Below are 24,755 nucleotides of genomic sequence, written 5' to 3' on the forward strand. Positions count from 1 at the left end.
ATACAGCTAGGGAGGCACAAGTCTATACCCATAAGGTCTTAGAGTCACAATATTCCAGGCTTATTTTTTTTCCAGTCCTATGGGTTTTGAATGTCAAGAGAATGAACAGATTCCTGATGATATAACCTCCAATTATATTTGTATATGTATTTACTTTTGGCCTTTACAAAAATTTTGTCTAGTAGGAAGGAGACGAATCCTTATTAATATCTGCGTTTGATATATGAAATGTATAGGTTCAATAGAGGTAAGCAGTTTGCAGCATGCTTGGTAAGTGGAAGAGTGAGGTCTTTGGATGCCCAATCCCATGTCTCTCCAACAAGCTCACTCTTCTTATTCTGCATTGGATTAATGTGGATAAATAAGGATTAATTCAGTCTAATAGTTTATTAATTCAGTAATAAAAACAATTCTTTCAAGCCACTGTGTAGACAAACTAACTGGCTATTTAACAGAATTAATAGGTCAAAATGGGTGGTTCAGTAACCCTGTGTTGAAAAATCTCTTTGACCAGGTGGGAAGTTAGAGAATGTTCATCACCTGTCACTCCCTGGACTGCCTTTGATAGTTAACAGATTTCCACAAGCACCAGATTATGGAGATGCCAAGCATTTCCTAGCAGTTCCAGGAAAGTATCAAAGCCAACACAATGAGCTTTAAGGCTGGTGAGGTCCAGGTATTCTTGAGGTTGAATAGAAGTCACCAACGAGTAGTCTTTCAGCTTGCCTAATGAACTTAAAAGAGTCTATTACCCTGGCACTGTCACAATGTCCCTTATTTATGCTCCTCTAGTGGGGGAGTGGGACGAGCAGCTAGAACAGCCCGCTGTAAGAGCATCCAGCTACTCATACAGCTAATATAGTGGTAGAAAGAATACGATTTATATGAGCCATTTCCCTCAATGTTAGAACTTGAGTCCTAGCCCCACTCATCTTGGGGAGACCCATGTCATGCACACGCTTCTGTTTGCGCTGGTGATAGCAGGATAACAGAGAGCCGCTAATTTAGATAAGCACAGAAGACAGAGAAACACAATCCACGTACGTCTTGACAATATCTACATGCTGACCTATGTCTTTTTTATGATGCATAGGGCACTGGTCCCAGTTGTTGCAAAAGGAAAGAAAATGTTCTCATGCATAAAACAGGGCCAGGCAGAGGTTCCATAAAAGCTGGGGGTGCCTGTCTGAGGGAGGCTCCCCTGCCACTTGCTGGCAAGGGCAGATGATTGAGAAACCAAATCAGCAGGCATGCACAAATTGCTTCCAGGATCAACACAGATTGTGCTGCCAGGGAAGACAATCATTGAACTAGTTCTTCAGCAAGATCAGGGAGCTGGGTCAGACTCTACCTGGAGACGTCTTCCTCTTTCAGGCTAGAGAGCAGGAACAAGAGGTGTGTGATAGCTCCGCATCACAGTGTACTGCTGCCAGACAGAAAGCATAGATATTCCGCAGCCTCACATACCTGATAGGGGCCCTGGTTGCAGCCACAGTAGCTGCTCTCCATGGTGTAGCTTCTGGACACCCCCATCTCTCTCCACACCACTACTCGTGCTGTGGAGGCTCGGGATTTCTCCACGAGGAAGCTGCAGCTGCTTAAGGTGAATGCTGGTGCTAGTTTATCAAGGATTTTGGGAAGAGTCTACAATTAAAAAAAATCAAATTATGATGAGTTGCCGGTGATTGGGGCTATGCATCATAAAAAACAACTTCTCAGTATGTATTAAGCATCTCAATACATTAAACACTTAATATGTGCAACTATAAATCTTCTATCTATCCTGAGTAATGGACACCAATTTTTTTAATAATTTGAAAGATGAGGAAACTGAGGCTTAGAAAAGTTAGAAAGAAATAGTTCAAGTCCAACTACAAAGTGACTGGAATGGGATCCAAATGCCAATATGGCCAACTCCAAAGAGTATGATCTTTCAACCCCATCTTCCTGCATCACGGTGGACCAAGGTTGCAACATACATTCAGCCTCATACATTGCTGAGTTGAGTCTCATGGAAAGCCACAGACTTCACAGGGAACTGAAATTTAGAGAATAGCTCCATCCAGCCTCACTGTTTTCTAGCTGAACTTCCCTTATCTCAGACATACGGGCCATTGATGATTCTTGAGCAGGAGCCCATATAACGTTCACTTGTTTCCTGAGAGACTGGAACTGCCAAAATGAACATTTCAGTCTCATTCTCTGATCCATAAATCTGAAGCTGGACCAATTATAAAACTTCTAAAAATCCATACTCTCTGGATTCATATATACCATCTTTTCCTAGGGTAGAAAAGCTTTATGTGAGATCACTTAATTTCCATTTAGAAGGCATCAGTAGACCCTTGCCACTCTCCGATTGACAGAGAGGGGACTTCTAGTCATTGGACCTTTCCATCCCCCAAAGATGATATCTCAGAGTTGAAAGTACACCAAGTCTTTGGGACAGCTGAAATACTACACTTAGCTCAGAACTTTTGTGACATGAACAAGAAGGGTTCTCTCACTTCAGTGTTGACAGAATCTCCAAAAACTAGAGCATAATAGAAAATTATATACATTAGATAAGAAACAGTATAGCATTGGGTCTTTGGACAAATTATAGTGACAAGATGCAGAAGCAGAACAAATTGATGAGAACATAAATTAAGGAATTATTGTTAAGGAAATGCAGTTTTGTTCATTTCTAGAACAAAGAGCAAATCTTTTAATATTGTATCTCTGGCTCTTATTGTCATGTTTAACATAACCATTAACTATATTAATATAAGGATGAATATAATTATTATATGATATATGATATAAATATATATTAATGTAATTATTAACATAACCTACTATGATCTCTAAGTTCTTACATAGCCTCCAGACCTAAAGCATCATAATTTTAAGGGAAATGAAATGCTAATGTTATTCTCAGAGTTTCTCCAATTGCCTCCTAATTGATTTTATCTATCCACTCTTGTCCCTCTCTCCCTGCGATTCCTCACCCCATTTTTCTCCTTCAGAATACTCATCACAATTACAGTTAAATTATTGTGTATGTAATTTGTTGTTTATTTTCTATCTCCTCTGCAGCCTAGAAGTTTGTGTCTTGTTCACAGGAAAATCTCTGCACATGAATCTATGCTGCTTTTAGAGGGTACTTCATAACTATTCACTGAAATAAATGGAATCTGTTAGTCCAGGCCTTTAGAGGACTGCTTAAACAGACATAAATAGAATATATATATATATAAGTATATATATATATATTTAGTTGCTATATATATATATATAATATGATCAAGAATACATGAATGTAATTATAATTTATCAATGTTTTACCTTGTTGCGAAAACTTAATCTGACATCATTTAAATGATCTTTGCTTTCTTACTTAGGTGAATCTTGTTTTCTTAGCTAGTATGGCCCCTCTCCAAATAACCACATACTCAAATTAATGGCATGCATCTTGGAGAGCTCTATGAGCTATGATCCCTTCACTGGAGCCTGGAGGATGTGAGATTTACAAAGTGCAGTGGCAGTACCGTCTTACACCTCCATAGTGGCAATTTATCCATTCATTAAATAATGGGCTCCAAACTATCTCATTTACAGTAAAGTCCTCATTGCATTTCCCTTTTGATTTCACACAAATAGATCTATGTCAGAGTGAGCAATGAAGATGATGATAGCTGTGATAACTGGAGGTTGTTTGTTTGTTACGTTCTGTTTTGTAAATGAATAGGAAATTGATGAACTCTACATATGAATTGATCCACTGGAGACCTGCTTCAATGTTTCCTGGGGTTGCCCAGTTTGGGTGGGGCAAGAAGGCTTGGGACATTCAACTCTTCCCCTGACACTTGCTCTGTACCTTAAACTTAATTTCAGTTTCCCAAACATTAAGATTATAATAGATATCTTTTCACTGAATGCTTACTATGTATTTTGCATGCATTAATTCATTTAATCATCACAAGTCTTTGGGGTAAGCTTTATTATTATCTATGAATATTGTTAACTTTCTTTTGGAAAAAGAGAGCTAAAACTCATGGTGACTCTATATTTAAGATTGGATAGTACAGATTCTTTTAGTTTAAGATATACCACTCATAAGAGATAATTTTATATAGGTCAGCATGACCTGCCCAGATGAATGTTTTAATTTATTAAACTAGTTTCCTAAGTAAGATAAAGCAGTTAAGCTTCTTGAGGTTTATCACCAGTACTCTAGCTGAGCCTTAGTGTAAATAGGACATTGAGGATAAGCTGTTGGTTCTGCTTTAATAGCCTTGGGGGAACTCTACTGATCAGTAGCAGTCATGCTTCTAATAGACATGAATGAAGAGGGTGAAAAAAAATTCAGGACACAGGGGAAGTAATTCCAGGTGAAAGAGTAGTTTGGTGGATTTTTACCTCTTTTATTACTCACTAACCCTGTAAATGAAGGTATTTCACACACAGTAAATTCATGTATCCAGAATAATAAGGGACTTAGAAGAGGTTGGTACATCGTAACTGTGATATCATGATTTGTAGTAAGAAATATATACTGGTTCTTCACCCCCAGTTCTGACATGAGATTCCTAAAACATTTACAAATTCCTATGTGATAAGACTGGTAGGAGAATCTTTCGTTCTAATAACGCGACTCTGGGTGGGCTCCTGAGTGATTCCTGGATCAGGGCATATCATCACTTCTCTAGGAAAGAGAGAGGGGCTGGAAATGGAGTTGATAAATGATCATGCCCATGTGAGGAAGCTTCCATAAGATCCAAATAGTATGGGGCTCAGGGAGCTTGCTGGTTGGTGAACACATCCATACACTGAGTAGTAATGCACCCTACCCCCAACTCCACAGGTACAGAAGCTCTGGACCCTTCCATATCTACATATATCTTTATCTGGCTGTTCATCTGTATCCTTTATCACATCGTTTAATAAATTGGTAAATGTAAGGAAGTGTTCCCTTGAGTACCGTGAGCTGTTCCAGCAAATAATCGAACCCAACGGGGAGGAGATCATGGGCACCTCTGACTTGTAGCCAAGTCAGACAGAAGTTGTGGGTAACCTGAGAACCTACTACTCGCAGTTGGCATCTGAAATGGGGGCATGTCTCCTGGGACTGAGCCCTTAACCTGAGGGATCTGGTGTTATCTCCAGGTAGATAGTGTCAGAACTGAGTTAAATTGTAAGATATCCAGCTGGTGTCACAGAAGTGCTTGGAGGAGGGAAAAATCCAAATATTTGGTCCCCAGAAGTGTCATAAATGAAGTGTTCTGTGTAAAAGTAAAAGAGAAAGACACAGGAGGAGAACTAGGTTTTTCCAACACAAAAATTTTTCTCCTTTTCCTATATAAATTTGAAACACAGGCCAGTTTTTATTTTGTGGTTGGATAACTTGGCCTCTTCTACCTCTTCCCAATATCCAGTAAGCAACAGCCTGTTTACTTTATCCTGACAGGAAGAAGTCCTTCCTTCCTTACCTCTCCTTAATCTCCTCTTGGGTTCAGTGTGGGGATAGTTGAGCTCCAACTACTGGAACCCAGAAAAAATCGAATTAGGTTCAGCGGGTCACTGTTCTACTTTTTATAGTATGCTCAAGCAGAGGAATGTGGATGGTGTAATGTCTTAAATTTTTTTCATCCCTTCATATTTATTTAAGATCCTTTCCAATTCAGCATCATTTTGCTCCTTCCATAAATATAATATCTAACAGGGGCGGTATTTTCACTATCCTCGTTTTACAGGTGAAGAATGGGGGTTCAGAGAGGGAGTGTTAATGGCTCATGGTCACACAGTTAATAATTATAAAGTTAGGTATTAAGATGAGGTTTCCTGTCTCCAATTCTCATGTCCTATGCACTGTATCATATCATATAGAAAAAAAAAAAAAAATTCAGAGTAACCAGGCAAGAAGCCATTATTCATCAAAAACGTGGAGAGGTTACACATGCCTTCAACCTGCTTGTACTATAATCCTATAGTTAAGATAATCAAAATGCCTATTTAGGAAAATAATGGTTGAGGCATGTCTCAAAGGCAAGCATATGGACACAAAATATCTGGTGTCATCCACCATAATGACTTACCCTGTAGCTGACATCTTCCAAGAGATTGGATGTGCCCACCGTGGACCCTGCCTGCCACAAAGTCTCTTTGATGCTACAACCGTAAAGGAACACATTCCTTTTTTGAGAGTGACCATGGAAATCACAGAAGACCTACAATGGCCAAACAAAGGAGAAACTAAATCTATTGGTTTCTTACATGTTTAAAATGTCAACTTTCTTAGGTAGATACTGTTTACTTAGCAGAACCAGGCACACGAGGACCACTGGTGACTTTAGCAAGAGTTCTGTTGGTAGAATTATCAGGAAGGAAGGTAGATTGGAAGGTGCTTAGGGTTGAACAGGATAAAAGGAAATATGAGTCACATGTAGCTCTTCTGACAAGTTTGCTTGTGACAGGGGACGACACAGGGCCAAAACTGGAAGAAGAAATAAGAAATAGGCTTTAATAGTTCTTCCGTACAGACAGACTCCAATTAATAAATACAGGAGAAATGAAGTAAATAGAAAATCACCATTAGAACGCCATTGTAATAATTGTTGCTGGTAAGATCCACTGATGGATGCCAAAATTAGTGAGAAAGATTTGTGGAGAAAAAGTATTATTTGCATAGTGTCAGAATATCTCCACCAAGATGTTGTTAATTGCAAAAGGAAAAATAGTAACTTTACAATGGAGAAACCCAGCAGACATCACCCTTAACCAAGTGATCAAGGTAAACATCACCAGTAACAGACACATTGACAAAATTCATATTGAAGAAAAGTAAAAATATGACCAATATTTTTAAAATCATCATGGTCATGAAAGACAAAGAATGTCTGAGGGACTCTCATAGAGGAGAAACTAAGAAAACATGAAATCTAAATACAATGGGGATCATGGATTAGATTCTGAAACAAATAAAAAAAATTGGTGGAAAAGCTAGTAAAATCCACATGAAGTCTGTAGTATCATTTATACTATTGCTCTAATATTATTTTTCAGCTTTGATAATTGTACCATAATTATGCAAAACATTAGCATTAGGGCAAACTGGATGAAGTATATATGGGTACTCTGTGCTATTTTTGGAACTTTTCTAAAATTGTTTCATAAAAATGAAACAAGTATGCATCATAATATTTAGTTAAAATCAGGAATGCAAAGTTGGGTTGTTTCAACATCAAAAATAATTCAATGTGATTCACTCCATTTACAGACTAAAGAAAGAACTAATATGATAATCATAATAGATGCATAAAAAGTTTGATAAAATTCAATAGACATAAAGGATTAAAAAATAATACACAATCTTGGGACTTCCCTGGTGGTGCAGTGGTTAAGAATCCACCTGCCAATGCAGGGGAAATGGGTTTGATCCCTGGTCCGGGAAGATCCCGCATGGCGCGAAGCAACTAAGTCCATGCGCCACAACTACTGAGCCCACGTGCCGCAACTACTGAAGCCTGCGCACCTAGAGCCCGTGCTCCACAACAAGAGAAGCCACCGCAGTAAGAAGCCCGTGCACTGCAACAAAGAGTAGCTCCCACTCGCCACAACTAGAGAAAGCCTGTGCGCAGCAACGAAGGCCCAATGCAGCCAAAGAAAAATAAATTAATTAAAAAAAAACTCTTTAAAAAAAGAACTAAAAATAAATGAAAATATTTAAAAACTAGGTGTATTTCATTTAAGAATTTCTTTTGATCCAAAGACACCAGGAAGAATGTAAAAAGGCAAACCAAAGAGTTAACAGATGTGCAGTACATATATCCAACAAATGATTCATAGAGAGAATGTATACATACATCAATAAGAAAAAAAGAAGCAACTCAATTTTTAAATGGGCAAAAAACTTGAATCGATATTTCGCAAAAGAGAAGTTCCAAATGGCTATTAAGCAAATGAAAATGTACTCAACCTCGTCAATATCAAGGAAATATAACTTAAACACCACAGTGAGATGCCCCTGCATCTAATGGGTTATCAGGACTCCTAACATCATGAAAAGACAACACCAAACGTTGGCTGGGATATGGAGCAAGTGAAACTCTTGAACCCAGCTTGTGGGACTATATCTATACCACTACTGTAGAGAACAATTTTGGAGCGTCTTCTAAAGCTGCATATACACATATTCTAGAACCTGCCCAACAGAAATGCATATACTGGGCACCAGAAGATATCAAGAATATACACAGCAACACTATTTTTAGTAGCCTAAATCTGTAAACAGTAGAATTGATTAATAAATTGTAGTATAATCATTCAACAGGATACTGTCCAGCATTAAGAATGAAAGAACAAGCTAGATACAGAAGAGTACATCCATATGATTTCCTTGATATGACATTCAAAAACAGGCAAAACTAATGCAGTGATAGAAATTGGGATAATGTCTATGTTTGGGGGAAGGGGGACATTACATTATGGTCTGATGTCTGGGTTGCCCGTGGCGTTCTGTCTCTCGATTTGGTTGATGGTTACATGGTGTGTTCATTTCATGAGAATTTATCAAGCTGTAGAGGTGTGATCTGTGTACTTAAAATTAATATATGATACATACACATTTGAGTGTTTCAAAGAGATAGAAGTCCTGGTATTTCCTCACATTTGTTCCTTAGTCTGTAGAAATGTAGTCTTTATGTAGTTAGTTAAGCACACAGGGTAGGTAACTGAAGGTGTTTGTCAAATTTGCTAATGATACAGAATTGAGGACAACTGATAGCAGAGTAAACAAGTAAGAGCAGAAATTACAAGGGCCAAAAAGAGCAGAATTCTTGGAAATAGACAAACTTAAATTGGAGTACGCAGCTCCTACAATTAGATTCTAACAGTGGCAAAAGTAAAAGTGACATTTAGCTAAGAAGTAGGTTTTGAATGAGAGATTTGGAGGTTTTAGATGACAGTTTGCTTAGAATGACTCAGTAGCCATGGATGTCAAAACTAATCATAAATTGTTTCTGGAGAAGTAAAGTGGTCATACATAAGGAGAACCATCAGTCCAATGCACCTCATACTGGTCAATTTATATCTCATATAGTGTTTTTTAATTCTGAGTGTGGCCTTTTAAAACAAGCTAGGGTACCTCAGTAGAGAGGAATCTGAAGGCCAAGGAAATGGGAATGTTTATAAACACAGATCGCCTAAAGATACTGGAGATGCTTATCCTAGAAAAAAAGAAGGCTCAGTGGGGTTTTGATAGCAGCCCTCCAAATTTACAAATTTTCCCATTTGAAACATGAATAAATATATTTGCTATCATTTCAAAGAGCAGAGGAAGACAAAAGGAAGGAGAATATGTACCATGGACGTAGATTCCAGCTCCATATTAAATTCAGTTGTTGAATATTTATTAGCAGCAAGAAATAACTTTCGATGATTATAACTGTCTTGCAATGCTGTGTCACACTTTTAAGTTTCCGTTCTCTGGAAACACTTCAGCAAAAGCCAAATAAATTGCTGTCAATGATGTTGTTGGTTGAGAAGTTAGATGAGATGATGGCTGAGGCTACTTTCTGGTAACTGATGAAGTCCTATAGTTCATTGATTGAATAGGAAGCCACTGACAGCAGGAATGTCCTGGGGCATGCAAGGTACATGCATGGAGCCATAAATAAACACATATGTGTAAGAAAAATTAAAAAGGGTAAATAGGTAGGTGGTCTGCCCGGTCATAATGGGAGAAGATGAAAACTCTTGAATAGCTGGTTAGAACTGATAGTTGTGTTGCTTAGGCTATGTAAGCAGGGAAGAATTCAGCGATGTCAAGACTAATTTCTGGAATCAAGGTGGTTGCCAGACAAACATCTGTGAGATGAAAGTTCTAAGAGCTAAAGGAATTGAAACTGTTCTCCATAAATTTACCTTCTTTTCCTCCCCCTCTCTCTTAATTGTCAATAATAGAATGCTACTATTTTATTGGGTGGGTGGGGAGATTTTTAAATTACATTGCAAATTTCCTGTTAGCAGAAAAGTATTTTTAAGTATTTTTTTTCTCTTCAAAAAAAAAAAAAAAAAGATTTTTTTCGGTGGGGGGAATCCTTAGTTCATAGTTTCAAGTTAAAAATCTTATGAGAAAATAAATCTCTCTAGAATCTAGAGCTGTGGGTGTTCAAGCCAAAATGTCATACAGAGTTGGGAGGAGGCAGTTGGTCCAATGACAAGACAAATATTGAAAAAGCAGAGCAGAAACAGTGAATGAGAAGAAGATGTTGTTTTGTAAAGGGTGAGATAATTAAATGTGCAGAGAAAAGCAGAAAACAGAAAATGTGGCCACAGAAGGAGAAAAATGCGAGATGGACAGAAGAAGTGTCTGGGGTTTTGGTGCTTTCCAGTTCTGGTTAGAACTTATTCAAATTTTTTCCTTCAAAATTTCCACCTTGGGTTACTTTAGCAGGTTTCTGTTATGTGCAACAAAAATATACCCTAGGCCAGTGCTTCTCCATCCTGTCTGTGCATTAGAATCTCCTGAGATTTTAAAAATATCAACCCCTAGAGCCCACCTCCAGAGATTTTGATTTAATTGATCTGCAGTGACACCAGGGTGATGGGATTTTTTAAAGTTTTCCAGGTGATTCTAAATGTGCAGCCAGGGTTGAAACCCACTGTATGGGTCTAGAGCCTAGAGCAGTGGATCTGACATGTTATCAAGCATCAGAATAACCTGGAGGACTTGTTAAATCACAGACTGTGGGCCACTCCGCAGCAATTCTGTGATGCAAGCAAGTCTGGGTGAGGTCCAGGAATGTGCATTTCTAACAATCCCAGGTGATGCTAATGCCCCTGGGCCCGGGACCATGCATTGAAAGCCTCTAAAGGAACCAATCAAATCACTGTTTGAGGTTTAATCCTCTACCATCATGAATTTTCCACCAACCTTTATCGCTCATGCCTCAGTTTCTCTCTGTGAATAAACAGCCACATTCTTATGAAAAGTGTGCAAACAAATTAAGACTGTGTCTTAGCAACAGATTCCTAAATAAAGCCAGAAGCTATAGGCCTACGTGGTGACAGGTGCTCCTTAGCTGCCAAATGCAACTGGAAAAAAAGATTTGATTGTTTTCTGACTCTTAACAGATTCTGAAAGCTGAGATAAACAACAAGTTATAGACATCCCCACCTGTGGGAATGAGCCCTAGGAGTTCTAGTGGCCTCTGAAAATTCAGAATAAAGGAGGTATTGTTCTACTTGTTGCTCAAATGACATCCATAAAAATAAATGCCTGTTAGTTATATGAAACATGTGTTCCTCTAAATTGCAGGGGGCAATTACAAGACAAATTATCAAGGTATTTCAGTTGAGGAAGCTTTTTCTGTCCTATGGATGACTTTACACTTGTCTACTTCCTTTCGGTAAAATTCTGTAATAGGAAGTGTGCCCAGTCATGGCACTCTAACGCCCATGGGTTAATCAATGGCCCTATCTTGCTTATTCATCAGCTGAGTCAACAAATATTCTCTGGGTGCCTGTGGTGTGGCAGGAGAAATTAAAATTTTAATATAAGGCAGTACTGCCCTCGATAACAATGACAAGAACAACAGTAGTTAATTTATTGAAGACTTAACGATGCTTCAGATACTGTGCTAAACACTTAATATAGATTATCTCATGATGAAGTAGGTGCTATAATTATCCCCCGTTTTGCAGCTGAGAAAACTTAATAGCAAAAAAAATAAATAAGTAACTTGCCTAGGCTTGCTTAAGTTTGCACTGCTATTAAGTATGTGAGCAAGTAATTGAACCTGAGTTTGCTCTCATCCAGACTCCATGTTTTAAAATACTTTTCAGGTCTATGTTGCCTCTTCCAGGAGCTGTTTTGTTGGGACGATCCCACCAGTGAATAGGTGGTCATGTTGCAGTGAGAGGAGAGAGACACACAGGGTTCTCTGGGAACCCAGATAAGGACACGCTGCACAACTCATGGGGCATCATTCACACTGCGCTCTAAGGAGTGGCACCCCTGAAGGTGTATGATGTGGTGGTCCTGGGGTTCTCTAGGGGGTGATGCCTAAGGTGAGTCCTGCTGAGTGAGGGCTGTCCAAGCAAATGGAAAATGAGGAAGAAAGGACTATGGGTGTGAAGAATTGCAATAATTCAGAATAAGACTACAGAGTGAAGGAGAGTGGACCTTAGGTGTAGGCAGAATTGGACGGTGGTCACATCATTAATGCACGTGCATACCATTCCAGGATGTCTGCACATTTTCCCGAAAGTAGTGAAGGAACCATCAAAGTATTGGAGCCAAGAGGACCAGCATGATCAGTTCACCAGAACAGGAGTGTTAAGAATGGATTGCAAGGACTGAGACCAGGCAAGAGAGACGATAAGGGCCTAGTTTAAGTCAGCAAATGTAAGTATGGAGAGAAAGGACTTTTGGTGAGAGAGTAAGGAAGTAAAATCTATAGGAATTGGAGACTAAATGGATTTAGGGGCTCAGTGAGGAAGAGGTTAGGAATAATACCTAGATTTCCGGATTAAGTGAATAGACAATATGATGCGCTTTTCCCCAAGGCAAGGAACATGGGAAGAGATTTGTTCAGTTAAGTTTTGTTTTGTTTGAGCTGGAGTGGTTAGTTTTGAACTTGTTCACCCTGAGCTAAACTGATTCCCCTGTGTCTCACTTTCTTCATCAGCAAGGCATATACTGTGGATTGGATTACGATTGTGAAATCAGGCTCTCATGCATCTCCCTAGTGCCTTTCCCAGTGAATTACTGTCTGAGTTAAATTACAAGGTTAATTTAATTCACGCAAACATGAGTTCCATCATTTCTTGCTCAGCAAACAGAACGTTCAGGGCCACATTACTATGCTACTCACATGCCTTCACCATCTTTCCCCTCCATTCTTTGGTCCCATCCTGGTTCCTCTGTAAGCTAATTGGGCACCTTGTTCAAGAGGTTACCCACCCCCATCTCAAACACACCTCCCCTAGCCATTCGCCCGCTCCCGCGGCTCACCTATCCCTGATTGTTTACTGCTCTGCTTTGCCAGCTTTAAGCTGCTGTGTTTTCCATTCCTGACATCTGGGTCTTGTTCCTGCTTCCCGGCAGCAAGACCTCTGCATTATTTATTCCATCGCCACAAGAAAATGAAGGCAAGGCTGGAGCTCAAAGGAGGCTAATTCTGGGGAATGTGATGGAAACCCAAAACAGCAATGCTTCCAATTAAACCAACCAAGTCTCACTAAAGCCCTGGAGATGCCAGCCTGTGCACAATATTTTGCAGGCAACATTCAGCCCAAGCTATTGAGTAGAGTAAACCTTTCTATGAGGGAAATGCTACTGGTGGCATGTTCAATTATCCAAGAACCCTGTTTGCAAGACCACATTCCCCAGTCCTTTTACTGACAGTCATGTTCTCTTCTTAGCAAGTGTTTCATCTGAGTTATCAGCAACATCAGTCATGGCTGAGGCTAACCACAGAGGGCGTGTGCAGCACTTATCCCCATAACTACCTGAAAGAAGATTTGATGCTGCTTTCCCTTTCCTAAAGTGAGAGACTTTCACTTAAATTGCGTCGCTGTGGGCCTAAGTTCCAACATGGCCTTAGAAAAGCAGCCTTTACTTACAAATCAGTTTTGTCCCCCTCCAATGTCTAATTTGGGGTGAAATTTTTTACATTTCACTCAGCAGAACTAACGGTCAGTAACCAACCGGTTATGAGATTTCTCACAGTGGGACCCTTTATTACATGTTATAAAATGCTGGAGGAGGCTTTCTGCCATTCCAGTGTTATGTATTATAATATAATGGCCTTCCTTCCAAAATATTTCAGTTACATTGAAAGAGCACATGTACATTAATGCAAAATCATGCAGTCTAGTCCGAGGCTTTGTTTTGTATGTAGCACCCTCCTGGGAAGTAATAATAATTTTAATCCCTGCTGTTTGTTTAAATGCTTGATACGTGCCAGTCACACTGCTAAGGTTTTACATACATGTTTAATCAGTATAAAATTCCTGAAAGGAGGCTATCATTCACATGTACATATGAGGCTCAACTTTTACTAAGGTTAAAGGAAGTTAAGTGATTTGCACATGGCCTCCCATTGAAAACCCATGTGTTTTATCTCAAACTTCTGATTGGTCTGGCTCCAAAGATTTTTCCAGAACAAACTATTATAAAACATTGGATTTATCAATGATAAAGTGCAGTATAACGAGGCTGTCAGTTAGCAAAATTAAGAGTGAATGACCAGGCTTACCCTGAGGTCTTGCCTAAGCTGATTTCTACTCGCTGCCTCTGGCCAACTGTCCCTCCGTGAGCAGGGAGCTTAACACCCCAAGAGGGTACTTGTGCAGTGAGGCCTTGGCAGGCTCCCCAGCAGTTAAAACTGCTCTTTTTCTCCAGCTTTAGACATTGAAGGGAGTGAAGCAGCAGTGTGGCCGCCACCTTTGGACACAGTGCCTGCAACCTATCAGCCTGGGTGAGGCCTCTGCCATCTATCTCACTCAGTTGCAGGTACTAAAGCTCTCAAGGTAGAAGCATTAACCTACCCACTTTGTGTGACAATGTCAATTAGGGTAGATAGCTTATCGGGAAGCCTGTCTTCACCAGAAGGTGGGATCTAGACTAGTCTTTTTGACCCATGGCAGATTTCCAAATTGTCTGGATAAACCTAGGGAATGGGGTATGAACACTGACCCACCACCATGCCTGGCCAGTCAATAAAAGGAAGCTTGCCTCAGTTTCCTGATTTGCAATCCTATCTTGGAGGATTGTTAGTTGTCTTGGACCCTAGGTTGGACTGTGCTTTGGGCTTGGCAAACCCTACTTTCTGGGACTAGAACTTTGAGCTCTATGCCCAGTGCCATTGGCCATGATCATCCCTGCCTTGCTCTCTCACTAGAGTCTTCCTTGGACATAGGTATTTAGCAGATGAAGCACAGGTCTCCCCATGTCTTCATCTGAAGCCTGTTCTGACTTGCAGTGCACCCTCACAGAGAAGACCTTTATGGCATAACTAGCCCCTCTGGCCCTGTCTCTTGCCTTCCTCCCATTTCCACCAGCGCTGAGCAGAGGCACCTTCAACTAGGCTGAAGGGAGACACTGATCCAGGTAAACACCCTCCTACTTTCCCCTCTACCTCGCCTCCTAACCTCAGTCCATTTTGCAAAAAATGAAAAAGAGGGAATTTTCTCAGACTTCTTTGAAAAATCTAACTGGCCTTCCCTGTAGCATATGGAGAACCCCAGGTTTCAGGTCCCTGTGATACACAGAAGTTTCACTGGAGCTACTAGTCAGAGAGAAGGGAATATTCCCTTTGCTTTCCAACATAAGTTTATCCAAGAAACCTTAGCAATTCACTTAAATGTAGAGTATCTACATCTGTAAAAACACCTACAGGATTGACATAACACACTACTATATATAAAATATATAACTAATAAGAACCTACTATATAGCACAGGGAACTCTACTCAATACTCTGTAATGACCTATATGGGAAGAGAATCTAAAAAAGAGTGGAGGACTTCCCTGGCAGTGCAGTGATTAAGAATCCACCTGCCAATGCAGGGGACACATGTTCAAGCCCTGGTCCGGGAAGATCCCACATGCCGTGGAGCAACTAAGCACGTGTGCCACAACTGCTGAGCCTACGCTCTAGAGTCCGTGCACCACAACTACTGAGCCTGTGCTCTAGAGCCCGTGCGCCACAACTGCTGAGCCCATATGCCACAACTACTGAAGCCCGCGTGCCTAGAGTCCGTGCTCCACAACAAGAGAAGCCAACGCAATGAGAAGCCCATGCACCACAATTAAGAGTAGCCTCCGCTCGCTGCAACTAGAGAAAGCCCGCATGCAGCAACAAAGACCCAACGCAGACAAAAATAAATAAATAAATAAATTTATTTTAAAAAATTAAAAAATAAAATTAAAAAAAGAGTGGATATATGTATAACTGATTCACTTTGCTGTACAGCAGAAACTAACACAACATTGTAAATCAGCTAGACTCCAATAAAAATTAATTTAAAAAATAAAAATTACAAATTGTATGCATTCTCTTTTTATCATTTAAAAAAAACACCTACAAAACATGTTTTCTGGTTTGTTAAAGAAGCATTGTTCAATCTTTATTCTGATAGCATGGGAACAATTTTAAATAAAAAAAAATGGAATCAAATTATTATTATTATTATTATTATTATTATTATTTTTACCCAGGAACTCCATGGGTTTTTTTTTGGTTTGGGGATTTTTTTTTTTTTTCCCTACTATATCCTCAAATACAAAAAGAGGAGAATTCTAGATTCAGTACCTTAGCCTGAGTCAATGAAAATAAGTAACAATAACACTTGTTCTTCTAACACTTCCGAGGAGCAAAGTGGATATAAAATAAATTATGTGTATAGAGTATCTTGAGGTCCTTGGAGACAAGATTTCAGGAAGGGACATGCCATTCCTTTTTCCCCCTCTCCTTTCGTGCTTTTTTTTAAAAAAAGAAGCTGATTAACTAAAAACATATGCCAGAGGGACAGAAAAGACCAGGAAAATCATTTAAGCAGCTAAAAGTTCTGTTCCATTGGGCCCCAGAGAAAGATAAAACCAAAATATGCCCTTCCTGCCCCCTGGCAGAAGGCGCCCTAGTTTTTATGAGTGGTAAACGGAAATCAATGAGCTGCTCAGAGAGCGCTGCAATCCCTTTACCAACACGCACACACAGAGCAAGAGACAGGGGATGGGAATCCATACCTCTCCTAATTCTGAAGCCCAGGCCCTTTGCAGCGGCACAGGGGCCAGGCGGCTACAACCCAGCAGCTCAGAAGAGACTGCTGATCTGGCTTCCTGGGAACTTGCTAGAGCCTGAGAGCTTTGGCCCACTCCCCCAAGCCATGCCCTACTGCCCCTGAGCCATGTGCCTCCTGGCCCTTATGGGGCGCTCCACAAAGAGGAACACTTCAACGCTTCCTACTCATTGATTGTCAAGCCTGTCTGCTCCTCTGGGCTTCTCCGCTTACGTACATTTTCTCTGGCCAGAGCTTACTGATTTCTAATAAATCTTCTCAGCCTTTCTCTGTGTTCTGGCAAAGATAATCTTCCTTGGATTGACTTGCATGCTTCCATGCTGGTCAATTTAATTTGGGACAGCCCCCTTTACCTCCTAGCTGCATTTCAAAGCTCTGTGACTTTGCTTTGATTTCTCTTTAATTCTAAGTAAATATAAATGTAAATGTGCACATGAACAGAACTTGAATGAGTTTTGAGTCAATGAGTTTTGGTGTAACTGACTCTTCATTCAAAATATAGAACATTTCCACTAACCTAGAAAGTTCCCTCCTGGCCCCTTTTATTTAATCCCCTTCTAGAGGCAACCACTGTTCTGGTTTACTTAAACTTTGCATAAATAGAAACATAGAATATGTGCTTCTTAGTGTCTAGCTTATTTCATTAAACATGTTCCTGAAATTGGTCCATGTTGCTGAGTATATCTGTAGTTTATTGTTATTGTCTTTAATTTTTTATTGCTGAATAGTATTCCAATGTATGAATATGCCAATATTTTGTAGGTTTCTGGGCTTTTGGCTCCAACATCTGGAGCAGATTTCCTGATCTTCTAACAAACAAGAGAGACAGAAAATGGAAGTTCAAGAAGGTGGGAAAGAGACCATACGATCAGTGTGATGTGAGAACTATGCCATCAGTTAATAAAAAGCTTCTTTTCTTTTGCTCTGTGAGGTGACCCTAAATTCACCAACTCTTCAATTTCACAAGGCAGAAGATCTAAGAGTCCATAATCAGGCCTGTAGACCTCTGAAGAATATTTCTCTATTTTACTACAGTAAAAAAAGACTACCTCTCTACTTTACTACTTTACTACTAGTACAAGAAAAACTTTTACTCATCTTTTAAGTCTAGCTCAAGTGGCATCTCCAGTCTCTAGCTTTTCCATAACCTTGAGGGAAAGTGGCTCAACCTCTCGTTTGTGTTCTTACAACTCCCATGAGCCTTGGTTTCAGTTTTTACCATCTTTTACTACATTGGTTCCTTTGCAGACCTGACTCTACTTTCTACCAAGGAAACTATGGACTCCTCAAAGAAAAGGTACCTTCTGGTATCTAGCACAGTGATTACACACATGGTATAAATGAGAAGACAAATGGATGACTGCCCAGATGGATGGGTGGATAGATGGACAGATGGATGGACGGACGGATGGATGGATGGATGTATGGATGGATGGAAGGATGGATGGATGGATGAATGGGTGGATGGATGAAACAATTTGTGAATAATGCCATATTGCTTATAAACTGAATGAATTATCTGGTCTTTAGCAACCCCCAGAAGTATCATGGCATTGCTTTCTCTCACTGTCTTGCATTCTCATTGGTTCTGGGAGTTTATATTATTCTACCTGCCAATAGGCAAATGTCTCAGTATCATCTAGAACAGGTGGAATCTCCTAGCCACCAGATACTGGCTTCCTGATGCTTTAAGAAATATTTTCATAAGAGTCAGAGTTTGGGTGGAGTCACAGTTAACCTACAACTAGCCCAAGAGGTAATCTTGACTCAGTGGAAATCTTCCCGGCACAGGACAGGCCTGAGTACTGAATGAGTGACAGTGCTTCTGCTGTCAGCAGGAGGCCAGTTAAATACAGTCGCATAGGTAGCTGAAAGGTGATGTTGAGCCTATAGGAGAGTTTTGTGACACTGTGAATTGCATCTAGGGCTCAGCTGTTTCTCACCCACCTCTCAGATGGTCCCAGCAGGAAACAAGTCTGTGGCTGTCATGTTTACAGTTAATTAATGTTTATTTATATTTTTAAACAAGGCTTTCACCTGTCACGCTTTAAAATAAATGTTCTGCTCTTCAATTAGAGATTGTCAGAACAGAGAGGAATCCTGTTTGTTATGGGCTGAATGTGTGTATGCTTAACCATGTATCAGGTTGGAACCTTTTTTTCTGTAAGTCTCTCTCTCTCCTCCCAGAGGCTAAGGGCTTCTATTCAGAGAGACATACTTTTCAAGATCTTTACTGTGATGTTGGTGCTCTGCTATGTAGGCCATGAACTTGCTTCTACAGGGTAGACAGCATAGATTACAGCATCTCCTTAGAAGGGAGGGGGTGGGAGCTAGCATGAAAATATTGCACATTTTGACCAGTGTAGAAAAAGCATTCTTAAGGGAAAAGGATGTGCTCTGTCCTCTTTGCAATAAAGTGTTGACTCAGCAAGTCTGAAGTGTTTAAACCCTGTACACTCCAAAGAAAGGTCTGGCCCTTGACTGACTCCTGGGAGAACACCTTGACATCTTTGGAATATTCTGCTAGATAAGAGTGTCTTTCTTTACCTGGGCCTCGGGCAATGTGAGAAGGTTGATGCTGACAATGTGATATATGGTGGGGTTCTTGTGCCGCAAAGTGTCAGCTTGACCTCTGAAGGGTCTGGAGACTGAGTAACTAACATCAGCCACGTGGGACACCTTGGCTACAAAATAACCCCTGATAAAAAATCCTGGACACCGAGACTCAGGGGAGCTTCCCTGGTTAGCAACACTCTACCTGTTATTACACATCACTGCTGGAGAATTAAGCACTGTCCATACAACTCCCCTGGGAGCAGACACCTGGATTTACACCTGTCTCTCCTTGACTCTGACCTCAGTGCTTTTTACCTTTGTTGATTATAATCTGTATCCTTTCACTGTAATAAACTGTAATTCTGAGCAGAAAAACTATTCTGGGTTCTGTGAGTCTTTCCAGGGAATCACTGAACCTGAAGGTAGTCTTGGGGACACGCCAACACATCCTCTCAATGAGTATGTGTTGAAGAAAGATGGGGTTCTGGGTGGAAAACCAGATCAGAACTGAATCTCAACTCTGCCGTACGCTTCCTGGTGATGCCAAGGAAATCACTTGACCTCTTAATCTTTTTGAGAGTTAAATAAGCTTCTATATTAGATATTCACCCATTGTTTCACTAGATATTCACTGAATGTGCCACTGTTTTGATGACATAGTACATGGTCAAAAATTGGCTAATGGTAGAGGTAATTGTTTGAGTTGGTTCATCCGTGAGCTTTTCCACATTAGTTTAAGTTCCTTAGGTTAGGTAAGCACTCTAAATTTGGACATATGCTCCTCTGCACTTTTGCAGACAGATATGTTCACAGTTTGTAGTCAGTAAATGATCAGTTTCATACAGTTACTTAGCTAGTATTGCCTCCTATCTTATCTTGAGCCTAAGCCTCTGGATCCGTATAGTCTGTTTTTCATCAATTGCTAAGTTACTATAGGCTTGGGAGAAAAGCCTACACATGAAAGTGCCTAGCACAGTGCCAGAATCATCGTTGGAATTTAAGAAGTACTAGTTGAATGTCAATCTGAACATCTAGAGGATTTTTTCCAAATAAATTTTGGAAAAAATACCATTTGGAAAAAATACCATTTCCTTTCTTGACCAATAACTGAAAAAAAATAAATAAAGACCCAGGAAATGGGATGAAATGCAATTTTTGGGCCAGTTTTCACCAATGACTATTGAACTACTGGTTTGCTCCTATTGTTGGTTAAATTGTTTCCCAAAAAGATATGCTGAAGCTCTAATTCCCAGTCCTTATGAATGTGACCTTATTTGGAAGAAGATTCTTTGCAGATGTAATCAAGTTAAGAGGAGACCATACTGAATTAGGGTGGGCCCTAGTCCAGTGTCTGCTATCCTGATAAGAAAAGGGAAACTTCTACACAGACACACAGAGGGCAAAGATGGCCATGTGAAGACAGAGGGAGAGACTGGAATTGTGCCCCACCCCCCCAAGCCAAGGGATGATAAGGATTGTTGGCAATCACCAGAAGCTAGGAAGAGGCAATGAAGGGTTATTTCCCATAGCCTTCAGAGAGATCAGGGCCTGCTGACACTTTAATCTCCAGACTTCTAGCCTCCAGAAATGTGAGAGAATATGTTTCTGTTGTTTTAAGCCACCCAGTTCCCTATGGCAGCCTTAGAAAGTGAATACCCCCCCCCCCCCCCCACACACAGACACACACATACCTTACAGCTTGTCACACACAGGTCTTTGGCTTGTGTCTGGTCTTCCTGCCTGGACAGAATGTATTCTGCCTCCTGGAAGGTGGAAGGAACCAAGCAAGAGTGTAGAAGCAGAAGGAAGTGAAGGAAGTAACTCACCATGGGACACCGGCCAATGCTGCCCAGGTAGTGGAGGAGTCCTTTGGCGTGGTAAATTGTGGGCTGGAGACGAGCACTAGGAGAGAGCCACTGTCTGTTCAAATCCTCTCCTCTCAGTGAACATCTGTGACTGCAGGAACAAACAACAAGCAAATAAATACACATATAGAAGAAAATAACTTGAGAAAATAAACCTCGACAAGATAGACAATTAAACTAATGAATCTAACTTCCTTCTATCTTCTTCTCAATTGACATCAATTGAAGTTGTCCAGAAAGATGAATATCTGGCCTCTAATCTCCCAATGTGTCGTGATTATTCACAGCCCCTAAAAGAACTTAGAAACCATATTTAACTTAATTTGGGGTTACCAGAGTTTGAAGGCAAAGTTTGGGAAATGCTCCCTACCATACAACACATCCACGGAGAACAAATTCAATAAATTTCTCTAGGCTCTGGGACCTTCAGTTCTACAAATAATTAAGTTGAGCTCAATCTATCATGCTGGACATATTACATATGATATTTCTAGCCGGCCCAATAACTCTGGATATTATTGCACCCCAGTGAAGAGACTGACACTTAGAAATGGTTAAATAAATGGCCCAAGGTCACATAACTTAGAGCTAGGCTGTTCATCCAAGTCTGTTTCCCTCTGAAAAAAAGCATAAGGCTCTTCCTCCTATCACATTGTTTCTGCCTGCCCTGTCCATATAGATGACACAGAAAGCTTGACATTTACTCAGAGAGCCAGACTATTATTTTCAGAGACATCATCATGGAATATTAGCTCTAGAAATGAGCTTAAAATCATACATCTCCTCATCTGGGAAAAAGGGATGCTCATGTTTGAAAGAATCAAGTCGCTTTACAAAGGTGACACAGCTGGTGAGTGAGAACAGTGACTGCAATTCAGAGGGACGGAAGCTGAGTTGCTGAGTAGCAGGTAAGGGCATCCTAAAAGCCAAGGACGACCAGAAATTACCAAGCACAGCCCATTCTCCAGGGAGGCAACCAGAAGTCCTGCTGAGACATTATTTATTCAGTAGGGCTAACGATCAAGGTACCACAGATTAGGAGGAAGCAGGGTTATTTATTCAGTAGGGCTAACGATCAAGGTACCACAGATTAGGAGGAAGCAGGGCAGTACCTCCATCACCTAGTCCTCCCAACCCCTTACCCTAATCCCTATCGCCACCTCTGGCCGCTCTTGTCTTTCTATACTTCAGCTTGATCAAACCGCACACAGTTCTCTGAGCAATTGTGCCTACTGGTCTCATTGCCAGGACTCTCCAAAGCTCTATCCCTTCCCACCTATTCAACATTCAGGGATCAGCCCTGCAGGGAAACTTTCCCTGATCCCCAGGCCATTACATTCTGCTCCTATCTTTTGCGATAGCATCCTGGGACAACCTTCATCAGAGTTCTTATAAAAACCTTTTTAGATTTTTTTGTTTTAATTTCTTTTTATTTCTCTTACATTTGCTGTTAGACTGTAAGCTTCCCGGAGGCAGAAACAGTTTCTTTGTTACCATCAAAACCCTAATAGAGTAACTGTGTCAGAGTTGGTATTCAGTAAATAATTTGGAGTGAAAAAAATGTACTAGATTTAAATGTAGAATCACATACATTTTCTGTTTAAAGAAAAAACGCTATTTTCAATAAACCTTGGAGGCGGAAGGAAAAAGGTTCAGCCTCCTCCTTTCACCACTTTTTCATCTCATGTTTCTGAAATTATCTTTAAATATTAGTTTCCTGCTGCTTGCTAGCCCCTCTTACAGCTCACTGGAACCTGAAGATCTTTAGATTAATCATTTATCCCGATTTCACCATTAACATATTTTGACTTGAGAAATGGGAGGTTTTTTGCATCTACCTCTCTGACTTTTTTGTTCTTTTCTTGCTTTCCACCCCCCACTTCCCCTTTTTAATAGCAATGACATCTAGAAATAGGGTTTCTGCCTGATGACCAAGGATGAAGGTAAAATACAAAGCAGATTTTTGGAAAGAAGCAAATAGCAATGGAAAGAAGCCAGTGTCCCAGACTTTCTCCTGAGCTTATTTGCCGAGTTTAAGTGAATTTCTTTTCTCAAATCAAGGTACTTGCAGGCACAAAATCCCAGAGCCTCAGGATTTTCTTTAACTGCTCTGTGATTCTCCTTGCCTTGACCTGGATTCTCATCAACACTGGGGATTTCTTTTTTCTTTGTAACATCAAAAGTAGTGAAATCAGTGAAGGCCCCTTAAAAGCATTTCTGTTTGTAGAAATGAAAATGCAAGCATTATATGTGTCCAGTAGCCAGCAATTCCATGCAACTCTCTCTACCTCTTCTTTCCGTATGTTCCACAAAGACCAAGTTCAAGAGCAATGTCCACATGGAAAAGACTCAGAGGTTACCAAACAGCAGGTATACTGTTCTAGATTACAGTTCTTGAAAAAATAAGAAAGAAAAAGTTTTGTGTTGCAATCAGAATGAGCCTGAGTGTTGGTTAAGGAGATCAAGTCTCAACTCCCAGCTCTGTCACCAGATACGGGGTTGGGGCCCTCTTTGAGAGTCAATATTGTCATATGCAAAAGAATATAAGTATAACCTATCTCCCAGGACTATTTTGAGGGTTAAATTAAATGATCTCTATTTTAGTTATCTCCATGGAGAAATACCTACATAACTCTATCATCACCCTTGTCTATGTCCATGTCACGTCCACACCTATATACACATGCACATCTCCATCTGTAGCTGTATCTACATCCTCATCCACATCTACAATACTCAGGGATGCATAGCACCACTTGGACTATGTTCATTAGTTCCTTATCTCATCCTAATATTTTTCCTTACGAATAATAATCAGAGAGCTATATGCAGGTTGATTGGAGAGGAGGAGAATCTTGGCTAGGAACCCCAAACCAGAGGCTGTGGTTGGTTTTAAGTTCAAGTTGACTTGAGCACTTTTAATGGTGGAAGCAATGAGACTGCAGAGAAAAGAAGTTATCTAAGGAAAAAATGCAAGGATATTACAATATAAATTGCTGAATGGACTATTTAATATACCAAGCGGGCCATTAAACAGTACCAAGAGGAGGATGGCATCTAAGATTGACTAGGTACATGGAATTGGAGAGAAACTGGGCCAATGTGAGACTTAGGCAAGCTGTTAGCTGGGGATAAATTTTGTTTGTTTCACAGTGGTGGAGACAACGACGCATTCCTTTGGTATACGTAGGTTGTATGAACTTGGGAAACCCGTATGTGTGTATTTGTATTCAGTGCTCTGTGCGTGGCTATGATTTTGAGAGTATCTCTGTGTGTGCCTATGGCTTCAGCAGTTCCTAGATCTCGGCAATTGTAGATTATTACAATATGTACAACGCCTAACTTGAGTGCTTTTCCTTTTAAAGCAAATACATTTTCTTCCAATCTCCAAATCCATTTGGCATTTTGTCTTAATAATATCAGAGATTCATGCAGTCAGGGGAACTGCTGCCACTCTTCCTGGGGATTTGTTTTAAGCATTTGAAGAGGGAATGCACCCCATCTTATTATCCACTGTAGCATTTCTGAAATGACAGCTGCTCCCTC

General features: G+C 40.3%; 1 protein-coding gene across 5 annotated transcripts in view; it reads right to left on the minus strand.

Annotated features, from left to right (window-relative positions):
* The window catches only part of AGBL1 (AGBL carboxypeptidase 1), an 805,162-nt gene that overhangs the window by 315,784 nt on the left and 464,623 nt on the right, over positions 1 to 24,755 (minus strand). For all 5 annotated transcript variants that reach the window (XM_059912528.1, XM_059912527.1, XM_059912526.1 and 2 more), the window contains 3 exons: positions 21,171 to 21,300; positions 6,078 to 6,209; positions 1,468 to 1,644 (listed from right to left, as the gene is read on the minus strand). In XM_059912528.1, coding sequence (XP_059768511.1) covers positions 1,468 to 1,644; positions 6,078 to 6,209; positions 21,171 to 21,300 — 439 coding nt within the window. The remainder of the gene's footprint in view (positions 1 to 1,467; positions 1,645 to 6,077; positions 6,210 to 21,170; positions 21,301 to 24,755) is intronic.

This window comes from Balaenoptera ricei, chromosome 2 (assembly GCF_028023285.1).
Source record: "Balaenoptera ricei isolate mBalRic1 chromosome 2, mBalRic1.hap2, whole genome shotgun sequence".
In the NCBI taxonomy this organism is placed as follows: Eukaryota; Metazoa; Chordata; class Mammalia; order Artiodactyla; family Balaenopteridae; genus Balaenoptera; species Balaenoptera ricei.